We start from the raw sequence: 14,316 nt of genomic DNA, 5'->3' as shown, positions 1-14,316 counted from the left end.
CACTGTTTTTAAGAAACAACTTATACATAATACATTTATTGTAGATGTGACCCTTTCTATAATAAAGACTAAGTAAAAGAGACAGTGAATGGGTTCAAATATTTTATGTACAAACTCTGATAAATACATGGAGAACACCCCAGGCTTTTCTCTACATTCATTAAATACAAGCAGCATTATCAATTGCCAGAAGAAAAGTATGGCAAATATTAAAACTCGACTGCACATCGTTATTCCGAGACTTCATAAAAAAAATTCCAGGACTGGTGTCACCAAAGATATTATAAATCCAAACTATACGTTTCCCCTTTTAAGAAAGACCTTTTGGAATCAAACACACTTTCTGGATTCTTGCAGTACTGTAAGAAAAATATTTCTTTGCACTTGTAAAATGTATTTTTATCATAGCATCATATGAACTGCTTTCGCTCTAATGTAGGTCACCTTGTTCTTATCTCATTCCTCTCTTCTCTGATATCACGCTATTACAAAATATTGGTTATTATCGAAATGTCACGGTGCAAGCAAGTTTTTTTTTTTTTTCAAGATTTGAATTGCATCTAATTTTTTCTCACTTATTCTGTCTCTTTTCAATTACAGTTTCACATGCACTTTTGCCATTGCAGTGACCATGTGCGACTCCATCGTCAGGAGCTTGGTTGCAGCCATGAATTGCTCTACCACAATTCCTATCTCTTCTCATGCAGTGAACAAAACAAACACCGTAGGATCTCTTTGTAGACGTGTTGGTTTGTAATCTGACCCACACTGAAGCGGGAAAAACTCCTAGTTTGGATTGGAAATATTATCTTTCCAGTCACAGAATCTTTCTGACACTTTCTATTCAGTATACATTATATACATGCGCGCCACCAAAAACTGTACATTGAAGGCCCTACAATGGGAAGTTCAATACATTTCATTTTGGGGTCAGCATTCTCCCATTCTCCAAAATGTTACTTTTCACCAAATTGCAAAGCAGCCCAGGGAGCAAGTTACATCTGACACCCTATTCGGTATAAAATAGCATTACAGATAAAGTCAAAATACACTGCTTTATCTTATGTCAGTTAAGAGATGTTGTCCCTTTGGGCTGAATCGCACTGACGTTTCAGGTAATCTTGTATCTGGTTTCAATGAAAAGGTTAAGAGAAGCAGGAGAAAGCAGGAAGGTGCTACAGATGACTGAGGCCCGATTGTACTGTTAAACAAGGCGAAGTCACGAGTTGCAATACAATATGGTGCTCCGTGTTTGTTGTGTGTCCATCACTTAAGACACTTAAGACAATTTGCAATCGCCATAATTGTTGTTTTTTCTTTCAATTTAAAATGACGAGTGATCATTTATTTTTACGAAGCACATCTTGCATGCACACACGGACTCTGCAGTCTCCCATTACTTTAGACCAAAATATCAGTACATTGGTTCTGTACTGTTTATAAACACTTGACAGATTGAATTAGGCAAACCTGCACAACCAAATGAGAGTTAATACAGGAAGCATTTAAGTAAAGATGTTTTTACAAAGATAAATGTTGGTTTATCAAGAGTTATGTTAAGTTTGTGGAGGATGATGAATAGGATTTTGGTTACCTTATTTATCTACAGAATTATGAAGCGCTACATAATTGCAAAAATCAAATCAAAAAAATGTGATATTAGCAAATATCAGTGTCAATCAAAACTGAAATTTTTACAGAGCAGAAAATTTAAAAGGCAGAATTTAGGGTATAGTTATTCTATTGTCCTAATTGGATTTTAAACTTGTATCTTTAATTGAGTGCAGATTTTCTGAATAACCACATAAGCATCTCATTCGGTTTAACCGTCCAGTTTTCCAGAACAGATGTTGGATGCTACTTTTTTGGAAAGTTGAAAAGAAAAGAAATTAAAGAAAGCAAATGCAAATTGTGTTTCCAGACTATTTGCACCATTCAAATGTTGGTAAAATACAACAATTTATAAGTATACAGAGAGACTGGGATTTGGAAAGCGATGTGTTGTGAAGCACCGCGTCTTTGGTGCACCTTGATAAATGAAAAGCACCTCTGAACAACATTCTGTTCGGAAACTCTGAACGTTATTCAAATGTGCCGTTGAGTCAGTCGAGCTGTGTAAGCCGGATGGTAGACAGTTGCGTTGTTGTGTAACAAGTGTATTATTATTATTATATATAATTTTAAGTCAACCTGTACTTTGTGGATTTCACTTATTACGGGCATTATTACGAGAAAGTAATCCCTGCGATAAAAAAAGGGAGCACTAATGCATTTTATCACTGTTTTAACATGTTTGTAAAACCAATGATGGTTTGATTGTACTGTTTTATCGTGGATTTCCTGCATAAGTCTCCTCCATTTTCTCTTCCTCCATCTCTATACCCTCTTCCATCTTTTCATTCTTGTCTCCCGGCTCCATCTCTTCCTCGTCACCCCTTCTCTCTCCCTCTCTGGCTACTGCGTGGCAGCCGTGTCGTCCTCGTTGCCTCTGGCCACGGCGTACCTTACGGGTAAAGCTTTTTCTTCTTGGCCCTAAAGAAGATGTCTGGGTTTGGGCTGAAGATGGACTCGGAGACGGGGGCAATGTAGAACACAATGAAGAAGGCGTGCATGTCTTGGACTCTGATAAAGGGCTGTGGGCTGCTGTTGAGACTAGCGGAACGGGATCATCTACAGCTGATGAATGGTCTGCACATGTTGATGATGTAATGGCTGCAGAAGGATGCATTTGTGATACTGACGAGTTAGCAGATGTGTGGGATAAGGCTCTCATTGCATCCTTCTCCAGTTCTGGGTGTGAAACAGTGTGGGAAGATGTGCAGGCTGTGAATGAATCAGGAGCCGCTTCATCATGAACTATGGCTGGAGAGTCTAGGGATGGAGGTTAAAAAGAAAAATGAAGCACATGCTGCTTTATTCATTCAACCAACTGTGATGAAATTGCTCTCAATCTGCGTAAGATTAATAAATATGATGCGTCTTTTCTCACCAGGACCACTGCTGGTATGGGACTCATCAGTCATTGGTGGCTCTGCCTCCTCCTGGATTGTTGGTACTGATGCAAGCAGACCTGAAACACAAACAAAGATAAAATTACAACACATACGGTAACAGTATGTTCGAAAATAAAACCATCAACCCACTTTTACAGATACATTTCATCTGCTTGTTTTTACATTTTATTTTTCTAGAGAGAGAGCGAGAGAGACAGACAGACAGAAGCCAGCTCATCTACGCTTCTTCCTCATTCGAGATGTCCCCGGCATCCGTCTCCAGTAGCCAGGAGACAACCTGATTCTAACAAATCCGAGTTATTCTCGCAATTTTGCAGCATAAAAATTAACAGAAGGCCTGTCAATCTGTCTCTAATGACGCGCTCGCTCTGTAAGTCTGTATTGGGCTAACAGGTGCTGTGCATAAATAACCACATGCCCACATGCGTAATACATAAATCTGAGTCGAAATGCCACATTCAAACGTGGACTAAGGAATAATGAATTAATAAATTAATCAGAGTCTCAATGCCACGTTTTCTCGCAGCCTGGCAGTGGGCTTTTTCTTCTTCTTCGTACGATAGCTTAATTGGGTCACCTAATGAATTAAAAAAAGATTACCATCCATAGGCAAGTGATCTTTAATAACTCTTAGTAGCAAGTGGTGGGTGAAATATTGCTCTCTTCTCCATCAAGACTTCAATGTGGGATGCTCTGGAGGTACACTTTAGGAGTCGTTATTTATTACACGAACACACTTTACAGAGCTTTAGAACGATACAATTGTGGACAATTGCGTGTCTGGAGTGACAAATTTGCTTCAAGAATGATTCAGACAATAATGTTGTCTGGTATAATACTGTAAAAAGCACTCTCTGGCTAATGGCTTTGGGTCATAAACAATAATAGAAAATAAATATTGAATCAACAAGATGAAGAAAATGTACGTTGTTGGCAATTAGCCCAAACCTTCAAAAAATTGGCCCAATCCTTCAGAAAGCTTTGTAGAAATTGTGAAGTCTTTTTTTAAGTTAGGCAAGTAACAAACTTAAAGACAAGCAATTGCAAAATCAGAAATTGAAAACGGCTCATGACAGTTTTATGAGGAAGCCTAACAAACAAACTGAGTGTTGTTGGGAAATTGCAGTTGTTAATATTCAACCATTAGCTGCTGCAGCCAATGAATGAAATTGTAATTATGAAATTACAAATTCAATCCTCCTCATACGGCTGATTTTGTCCTGGTGTTTTGCCCCATGGCTGATATATTATTTTTGTGGGACATCAAATTATGTTATATTCTCTCACACGTTGAATGCATAACACAGACTTACTGAGTCCTCGATAATGTGACAGTTGCTGGTAAACTTGCTTCATCCTCTCAATGTTGAGTCTGCTGCTCTCGGCGTGGTTGATCATCGGTTTCGGATAGTCCACTCCCACCACGCAATTTGCCGCTTTCTGGACGGACTCTGGTGCGTTCCAGGGCTCATAGATGTAGCGGTTTGGGTAGTCCTTTAAGATGGGGATGTAACGCCTGCAGGAGAGTTCAATCGTTTACCTTCAATGTTTCTTTCACAAGAGCAACGTCGGTCTAAACATAACTTTATGAAGGAGACACCACAAAAAACTGCAATTTTGATTCATATCAAGAAACAGGGCATTGCCATTCATCTGTCCATCCATCCAATTTTACTATGACTGGCACTGATAGGGTTAATTGACTTTTTTATTACAATGATGTACAAAAAGCTATGTAGCATGTGCCTTATGAATGTTTTTATTGTATGCTGTGATGCATCTAAACTTAGACGACTGTACTTGATGAGCAAAAAATAAAGGAATAAAAACTTGCTAAAATCAGCAGAATTCCAAAAAGTAAAAGCAAAATAAAAAGGAACGAAACTATCATAACCTTAGCCTGAGCACAAAATAGCAAATATGAGTTTTTCAGAGCAAAGGTATAGTTTCCAAAAGAAATCTGCAAATCGGTGCCTACATAAGCGCTGAACCACAAATATGAGAGGTGTTACTGCACCTACCGGATGTAGTCTCCTGTTGGGTTAGTTCTTTTTCCAAAACCAACAGGACAGTAGCAGTGGAAAAACTGTTGAAAGAAGGCACTACAAGACAGCCACATCCAGCTGCCAGCATTTACGCTCCAGTCCGCATCCAGCAGCAGCTCCTCAAACACCTGCAGGAACATAAGATTACGAAATTCCAAAAGCTGCTCCATGTACTACATCTAACCTCGTAGATGACAAACGCCGTGCCCTACCTTCATGCCACTCTCCCAGGTGATCCACAGGTCACCCCTGGTGAGGAAACAAGCCACAGCGTGCCGAGCCAAGTGGTGGATCCAACCCTCCTCTCTGAGCTGGGTCATAATAGCATCAATCCAGGGGTATCCAGTCCGACCCTCAGCCCATTTGGCTAACGCTTCTGGATTTTGATCCCATGGAATCTGAAGGCAAATTTCTTATCGTTTTCAATTGGAAAATACCACCCAATTCTCGTAGCCATTGTTGTTGATTCATTTAGGATTTGTGTTCGTAATGCCAAGGTGGCACTCAAGATGGGTTGAGAAATGTTCACGTTTCATTACATTTCACTCGGCATTTGCAAACACGGCAACAGTCTTTTCAAGACAATCTATTTTCTTGATTTAGTATTTCCACACAGGCCTTGTGTCGTCTCATCTACGCTTCCTTGACACCTTTACCTATGTTACTGGCTCGACGCCAGCCAGATATAACATGATTTTTTCCCAGTTCTTTAGAATGAATTTTATATTTTTAGGCCAAAGGGGTGAGTAAGTGTTTGTTCAAAAAAATTTTTTTGTTTGGATGAGTAATTGATTAGTCAAACAGCCTCCCTCCCCTATAATCTCGTAGGGGAGGGATCTAAAACCCGCAGCTCTAGAGCCGTATATGGCTTTTTCAATCTTCTGTCGTGACTCTCTGTGACTTTGGGCAATAAGAAGTTCAATTTGATTTACTGTAGTTTATAAGTTTTCTAAATACATGCACTGACTTTACTAATGACAGACTTGTATCCCTCAAGTGTCTGCTTCTGTTTAATTATTGCCCACCTGAACACAAATTGGGTTTCCATCCATCCGATCAAAGTTTGGGTTGTTGGTGGCAGCAGTGTAGAAGAATTCTCTCCATAACAGTTGACCAAAAAGAGACAAAGGAGGACTGCAACGCTTCCGGAGCTGATTGCAAACAAGGTTGAGTGTAAAGACAGCAATTGTGATGCAGTGGTCAAGATAACAGAAATTGAGTTATATGCGACACCTTCATGTAGAGCTCTCTGAGGTTGTAGTAGAGGACCCTACAGGACAGGCAACCAAAGCGCAAATAAGGACTCAGACCGGTCGGACTGGCGTACAGTGAGCACATGTTCCCCCGAGGATGCTCAAGGTTAGCCACCCACACCTACACACAAAGAGACAATGACTCAATATTTGTATTTTGCTCAAACATACAAAAGATATGAGTTATAAGCAGAAACTACAGATGGTAGAAACAGAACAGCCACTCCACGCATGAGCATTGGGGCAGCATGGCTCAGTGGTAGAGTGGTGGTCTCCCAGAGTTTGGGGGATCCCCATCCATTGTGAACATGTCAGTGAACACCCAAAGGTAAGAAATCGCAATACAAGTGACAGCACATTAATTGAGCATTTCAAAGGTGCTTGTGTGGAACTGGTTTTGGACTAGTTGTACTAAGTTCATTTTGTTTTTCCTTTTTAAACACTTCACTGGTTCTTTTATCTCAAAAAACCTGGAACAGCATTCTGGAGAGGTCAACGGACAGCAGAGGGCGTGACTCACCTGTCAAAGCTGACATGTACAAATGCTGTGTTTCATAACTATGTATGTGGCTCACCTTTTTGTCCAAATGTTTGTTGAGTCTGTCCAGTGCTTCAGACTCTCCTCCACGCCACACTGCTGGTGGCAAACCTTTTGTTTGGAAGCCTGGAGAGATTGATGTCAAAATAAGTTTCAACAAAGAACAACGAGAACTCATCTACCAAGTCTGACCCTACTTTCTATAAATGATGGCAATGTCATTGGTGACAATTGATGCTTTGGTGCAAAAAACTGGACTACTTAAATCCAGACTTGTAGTGCAAAATCTCATCTCGACACAAGAGAAGGTCAAGTTTAATGACTAATGTAAAATATGGTTACCCAATTCTTCCAGTGATGGTATACTGTAAAGCTGGTCATGGTTGTCTGTGATTTTAGTCTGACATTTGTCCATCTGCTTTTGGTTGATGGGAGGTAGTGGTCTCCTGGGCAACTCCAGCCTGCTCACAATGGTCTGAAACCTTTTAAAGGTCAGTGGAGGGCTATTGTTGTTCATCTCTATTATCCTGCAAGCGATGAGGAAAGGGAGAGAAAGGAACACATGTAGCAGTCTGATCTGAGGTAAAATGTAAAATGTACAGAGACATGCCCGAACAACAAGGCTGATGAGGAAGTACATTTCAAATTAGAGATGGATTATTGTTTGTTACTGGGCTGCCACGATAGAGTCTGTATTTTGATTAAGAATAAAACTTTTCAATTTTAGTTTCAATTTTATGCATCAAAGTTGTCGCAAATAATCAAGAGCTAAATAATTATCAGATTACTTGACAAGGATATGGATCCTCAAGCTATCATTTGGGGTCATTGTTTAACTTGCAGTCCAATTACACTGATTTCACTCAACAGTAAATATTCTTTGATTCCTGGAAATCAAAAGAAAAAAGACATTAGCAAACATCTACTTTTACTTTAATTACAATTATCAGCATTATTGTCTGATGATTCTGGAAAAAAAATCAGATTAAGAAAACAATTATTTGCAGCCATAGAAAGAATAACTGACACGTAGTAGTAGGCTCAGAAATGCACATTAAACTCTTCACGCTCAAGCCCTTTGAATTAATCAGTACCCAACGAGTTCAAGTTTAATTACCATTGGTGATTACTCTATCACTCATTTTATTTATTATCTTTTTATTTAGCTTTGTCTAACCACCACATAAACACAACAACAGATTATAACAGTCACAGATTTTTTTTTTGCAATAAACTGTACAAAATAAAAAATATCAGATGAATTAATCAATGGAATGATTTCAACAGTGACAGCACCACTTGGTAGTTAATATAATACACAAAAATAATTCAAAAGTGTTTAAGTGTCTGTAATTTGTATTTCATCTTGATGGTTTATTTCTGTCTTGCCACTGGGACTGATGACAAAGCTGTGTATTTTTACTTTCTTATACAACCTGTGTAGATCTGCCAGTAGGATTTGCAGCAGGCTTTCTATTGGTCAATTTACCTTGACTGCTCTGAACAAGCGCAGTAAGCGTGCATGTGCTCAAACCCCCAAGCACAACCCCACCCCCAACTCGGTGTACAACATACATCAACTTCCTTCAATCTCATCCACACGTACAGTATATTCCACAATAGGGCTACAACAATTTATTTCAATAAATTGATTAATCTGTGCATTGTTTGGTTGAGAAATCATCTTAAAAATCTTTTGATTCAAAACTGGAGTTTTTTTCAATGACAACCATAAATTGGTTATGATTCAGTAACTAGGTTTGTAACATAGGCAATCATGTTGATAATTGTTTTCCAAAGTAAAAGGAGTTGTTTGCAAATGTCTTTTCAACTCAAAGTAAATTCAATACAGAGATCGTGAGGCGACTTTCAAGAAATGACGATATTTACTCATGGGAGGGTGAAATTCCAAAGATTTACACAATTTTAAATTGAACAAGGTCTCGAAATGATTAATTGATGACCAAAATTAATTTTCCTTCAGGGTCGGAAATGTTTTCCAAATGGTCAACAGACATTCGCCAACAGTTTTATTTAAGGCCTTGTGACTGTTTGGAGAACATTAGCGACCTTAAACGAACCGTGATGAGGACGCAAAATTCAGTACCTTTAAAAACACTTGCAAATGTTCGCATCTCAGTGGAATGGGGACATCGGGTTGTCAATTATCGGTCCAGCTCTATTCCAAATCATTATGTAATAACGAGCTGATCTGAGTACTCTCCATGTAGCAGGCATGAGGGTAAGAAGTCACACAAGGGCCATTTTCTCTCCCTTACATAGTTTCATAACCTGTTCGTAGCATTTAGAGAGCAGCGTGACACACAAGGGCCATTTTCTCTCCCTACACCGTCTCATAATCTGTTCATAACATTTAGAGAGCAGCGTGACCTAACAGGAGCATGCAATTGCAATTTCTTCCAGGTATTTTACTCTGTGTGGGCCAATTTACACACACAAAAAAAGACAGTGGAATTATACTCAGTATCTCAGTGGGGTGGACAGGGTTTGCACTGGCACTACTATGCTAAGTAGCAGATCCACCAATTTCTTTTACCAGTGCAAAATGTTCAACCACTCTTCTATTTATGCACATTTGGTCAAGGGCTGCAACTAGTGATTATTTTAATAATTGCTGAATCTGTTTTAATTCCCATCCTTTTATTCAAAAACAGGCTATTTTATTCAAATTGCACAAATTATGATTCCGTAACTGATGCTTTCATACACTAATAAGATAATTTAATTCAAAATAATTTATTGGTGAGAATCTGAAATTTGGACAAATTTGATTGTAATAAGTACAATTGATTATCAAAAAGCCTTGATTGATTTGATAATTAGATGGCAATTAAATTGACGAGCACCGGTGCTGGAGAGATTTGAGAGAACAGCCAGAGAAATCTACCCCAAGCCGCCATTGCACAATGCCGCCCTGTCCAACCAGCTGACTTTCACGTACAGCTGACGCATTCCAACCCAGAGTGGACAACTAAAACAATTGAATTGCTCCTTGGATGTGGGTGGTGGCTGCTGCCAGTCTCACCTAGCTGATCAATAAAAGTTGGTTCACACGGCCACTGACGATTAGCAGCTTACATCTAAATCCTTACTCAAGAACACCAATTGCCCTTGCCTCCTCTCCATTTCACTTAATGTTAACACAAAATTGGCAGCAATAACACAAAGGAAATCTTTAAAAATTCTTACGTCATTTCTCAACAAAAGTATCATTCAACGAAAAATTGCTTCAACACAAAATGTAGCCAGGAAATGAAACATTTTGGGCTTAACTTTATAATACATGTGCATGTACACGTGTCACAAACCTGTCCAAGTTGTAGAGGGTATGAGAGTTTCGGACAATCGTCTCCACTCCAAACTCTTGAGCCATCTTGATTATGGCGCTGTCCCTCTCCTTCCCGTACGGCTCAGGGTCGTACTCAAAAGTTAACCTTGTCATTTTCCATTCCTGGAGAAAAACAATGATGTGTTTTTTAATAATCACATTTTTAGGCTAGGTTTCGGTAAGTCATTCAAAAAATGGGCGAGGTCTGTCGGGACTTTTTCCAATTAGCGATGGTTAAACTGATGGACAAAAACCTTCTTCCGTCCATCCTCATTCGCTTTTTGGAAATGCCCATCTCTGCTGAAACTACTACAAAATACTGTATGATAAATTTTTATTTGTTTGGCCACATGTTAGCAGTAGTATATTGTGAACAACAAAAATGTTAGGATTGGATGGCCAGGATGCTATCTTTTGGGAAAAAAAAAGAACAGAATATAAAAACCTTCAAAATATTATTTCATTTGTTTGTTGTAGTTTGTGTAATCCTATTTACAAACAAAAAAAGACTCTCGATGCATCCCGTTTGAATTGAAATGTCAGTGGGTTATTAAATGGCACCAACACAATAGGAAAGGCATGCTAAATATTTGAATGAAAAACAATTCAATGTCATTAATCTACAAGTCTAAATGAAATCAGTAGGCACACCAACAACTGAGCATACATTCTTGTACAGCATGATCTAGTTTTCTGTTCAAATTAATCAATTGTATGACAAATTATATCATTATGAGCACATTGCCGACAGGAGTACAGACCTTAAAAAGCCTTGGAAAAACCTCTGCAGGCTGCCCTCTGACTACAAACAATCTGGAGTTGAGCTTCTTCAGACTGCAGTCCAAGTCCTTCAGTGCCTCCAGCAAAAACCTTCAAGCAAAGAAGTGAGTCATTAGACACGGATCCAATCGCATTGGAGACAAAATCATCAACCTTCTAAAATGAAGTAAGACGTTATAGCACTGTTATGTACCGGTACATGGTCTAATTATTTAGTGTGTTTTCAAAATAAATCTGGTCACTTCAATTGTGCTGCTCAAATCAATTCAATTGTGAGTCTGACGACAGCAAAGCAGTGAAATGGAGTTCTTAAAGAAGATCAAATAAAATAACAAATTAAGTGCATCCAAACCGAGAAATACTGTATCCTCAATTTCTTATATGGCAAAATTAATGTAATGTTTAATGCACTATTTTATGTTTGTAGAAAAGTCATTTCATCCCACATCTATGTATAAATTGCAATTACTGTATTTTGATTCCGTTACACAATGACTAAGCTTGACGAGGCAAGCAATATAGGGTGGAAAAACGTGTGAGAGGGAATCCGTTATATAAATCGAATACGACGTAATATTACAACAAATTCCAACCGGCGCTGCGCGTTCATCTACGTTGTATAACACATGGCCCGTAAACACATCACGTTAAAGTAGTTGATAAAAAGTGAATCCAGCACTATTTTTTGACACAGCCAAAATACAACTAGTCCGATCTATAACTTAAGCAATGAGTGAATCAATTGAAACTATCCAAGGGTCTTATGATTTGACAAAGTAAGCGTTTAGCACGAATCTAATCAGTAATGCGTTCTTTTCCGATCACCGATACGTCGACGAATATAAAATCAAAGTACCTCACTAGTTAGCACCCTCTCTATTCTAATCTAGCATTAGCTACCTGACATAGGGAGGAGGCCCGAGCCTCAACTCCAGAGCCGGGACCGCAATGAATCATGCATATTGCGAGATTATTCTTTACATTCTTATTAGTGTAGTAATCAACGAATATAGTAAATCGGAGAGAACCAAACCTCCATCGGTTGATGCCCACGTTGGAAGCGCCAGCAAACCACGGGTCCAGAATATAAACACAACGCACTGAAGTAGCTCCATTCAGGGCCTCCTGCAACGCCGGATTATCGTGTAAACGAAGACATTTGCGAAACCAGTGCACTGAATTCACCACCATGATTCCTTTTCATTCTATCATAAGAGCAAAATATGGACGGTTTCGTCAAGAGGTTACCAAATAAAAGCAAACGTTATTGGTCTTGAACGGTTCCGAACGAGGAGATTCGTCTAAAGTTTACTATCTGTCAAACTGGACTGCGAGGCGACTGGATGGCGGGGACTGACCAAGGTAGGCGTGGCTAGATTCCTCTTGCCTTTGCTGATTGGCTGGCCACATCATCAACAAATATGTCAACATTTCATTGGTTTGTGTGGGAGACATTGGAGGACTGTTGGAAAAATCAGTGTCATGCTCTATTTATTTTTATGTGTCTAAGAATTTCCGCGAAATATGTGCCCACTTGTTGAAAACGCTCCTGTTATTTATTCATTTATTTATTTACTTATTTATTTATTTATTTATTAAATAAAATTTTGACACATAAATTCACAACATATGTAGGATTGTCAACCGGTGGTCCAAGGCCCTCTAGTGGTTTATGGTAGTATTGCAGGTGGTTTGGGAAATTGCAAATTGAAATAATTGTAACATTTTCACAAATAAAATGGATTTATTGTTTAGACGTGATTTATTTTCCAGCTAATTTTGTGAATCATTTACCCATCCAAATTATGTCAAAGATTTCCAAAATAGACATACAGATGCAAATAAATAGCCTGTTTAGGTCGGCGCAAAATAAAACAATATTCCGCATTAGCAGTGGTGCCCGAGTTGCTTCTTGGTTATAATGGTGATCCCTTGGACAAAATTATTTGAAAACTCATGCCATAAAGTAATTTTATGAAGAAAGACTTTTTTTTTTTTTTTAAATCACACATTCCCATTGATTGTCACCATCTGTTTTGAGTTAGACACTTGTTGTAAGGGCCCATAAAAGAAGGTCTTGGATGGTCTACAGAATTGCAGACGGGCTCTTGAGCAAGCCACTTGGTGGGTTTCTAGCAGGTAAGCAGAGTCTTTGTTGGTTCTATAGGTCTTATTTTACTTTCAGTTTAAATTGCAATGGTTTTGTCATTTTCATACACAGCCTGACAACATTCTGTGTCCCCTCCTCCACCAGTGAGTAAGTAACTTTGCTGCAGAAGTGGTCAACTTTGCAGTGGTAGCATGGTAGTAAAATGTCTTTTTAAATATATCAGCAGGATGATGATTTCACGTCTGCTGATTGGAAGCATAATCTGTAATCTTTTACAACTAGGTAAGTTCTGCACCATGTGAAGATGCACCATCACTTCCGTTCTTTAAATGTGCAAGTGCTGTGTATTCTTAGATTATGGCTCTTATGCTGCTTCGCCAGTAGCCAACTCTGGTTTTTGGACGCAAGCCTACCAAGATCCATCCAAGTTGCGTGTTCCTCTAAGTGGCCGTTTCAATGCTGAGCCTCCCAGTCATGAAGGTCAAAATGCATTTGAAGGAAATGTGCTTCAGCGTGGTGTTTTGGGGAAGCGTCCTTATTGGGGTCCCGGTATCTCTGGCTACGACGCTGAGGCTGAAGTTGATGGTCAAAATCTAGGGCTTCCAGAAATGAATGAGTTTGTACCATCTCAACCAGATGACCAATGGCATATTCCTCCCAGTGATGATCCCACAGATAATCCCACAGATGAACCCGAGAAGCCAGTCTTCAGTCGCGTGTCGCATCTAGAGCCAGTCTACTCCTTTGACACTGGCTCAAGGTACAGACGAGGAAAGGTTATGTTTGCGCAAAGTCGTTACATCCCCGGTGAGCCCCGTTATCCCTTTTGGCCAATCTACTGGCGTTTTGGCAAAAACTGGAGGAGACCTGCCAAAACTGCAGGCCCTGGTGGCTTTTGAAAGGATTCTGCTGGTAAGACTTGAACTCTCTGCACAATTCTGTCTGAGAATATTGTTTGTGCATATATATTATTTTTCCCCCTTCAGGTCTGGTTTCCAAATGACTTGCTGTAGGCTGACTCCTTGGTGTTGGGAAGTTTGTGACGTGCCAGTGTAGTCTGAATAAAATAATTGGAAAGTTAAAGAATTCATGTGCAATTTTGTCCCCCCACAATGACTTTTTCATATTTTATTCAACATGGCTGACCACCTTTGCAATGTGGCCCACAATACCAATCAATGAGGGGACTCATTTTTTTAAAGTCAAATTTTTGTGGGGTAAACTAGT

At 39.2% G+C, this 14,316-nt stretch overlaps 2 protein-coding genes across 2 annotated transcripts; one reads left to right on the top strand and one right to left on the bottom strand.

Moving 5' to 3' along the window:
• Positions 1–89: 89 nt before the first annotated feature.
• On the bottom strand, positions 90–12,359 carry cry2 (cryptochrome circadian regulator 2). The gene is made up of 12 exons (XM_088378707.1): positions 12,013–12,359; positions 10,961–11,069; positions 10,180–10,322; positions 7,193–7,377; positions 6,888–6,976; positions 6,293–6,433; positions 6,085–6,210; positions 5,272–5,457; positions 5,036–5,187; positions 4,328–4,530; positions 2,990–3,070; positions 90–2,871 (listed from the first exon to the last, which is right to left on the bottom strand). Exons 1-12 carry the CDS (start codon positions 12,168–12,170, stop codon positions 2,327–2,329), a joined length of 2,118 nt encoding a protein of 705 aa, XP_088234833.1. The 5' UTR covers positions 12,171–12,359; the 3' UTR covers positions 90–2,326.
• A 689-nt stretch (positions 12,360–13,048) lies between these two features.
• Positions 13,049–14,175, top strand: LOC148396657 (uncharacterized). Its single transcript, XM_088379242.1, has 5 exons — positions 13,049–13,118; positions 13,201–13,236; positions 13,313–13,371; positions 13,444–14,001; positions 14,076–14,175. Exons 3-4 carry the CDS (start codon positions 13,317–13,319, stop codon positions 13,986–13,988), a joined length of 600 nt encoding a protein of 199 aa, XP_088235368.1. The 5' UTR covers positions 13,049–13,118; positions 13,201–13,236; positions 13,313–13,316; the 3' UTR covers positions 13,989–14,001; positions 14,076–14,175.
• The last annotated feature ends 141 nt before the right edge of the window (positions 14,176–14,316 follow it).

This window comes from Syngnathus floridae, chromosome 6 (genome assembly GCF_059516105.1).
Source record: "Syngnathus floridae isolate MCC-2025c chromosome 6, RoL_Sflo_1.0, whole genome shotgun sequence".
Taxonomy (NCBI): domain Eukaryota; kingdom Metazoa; phylum Chordata; class Actinopteri; order Syngnathiformes; family Syngnathidae; genus Syngnathus; species Syngnathus floridae.
The sequence above is the reverse complement of the archived record's forward strand: the minus strand, read 5'-3'. Positions and strand labels throughout refer to the sequence as shown.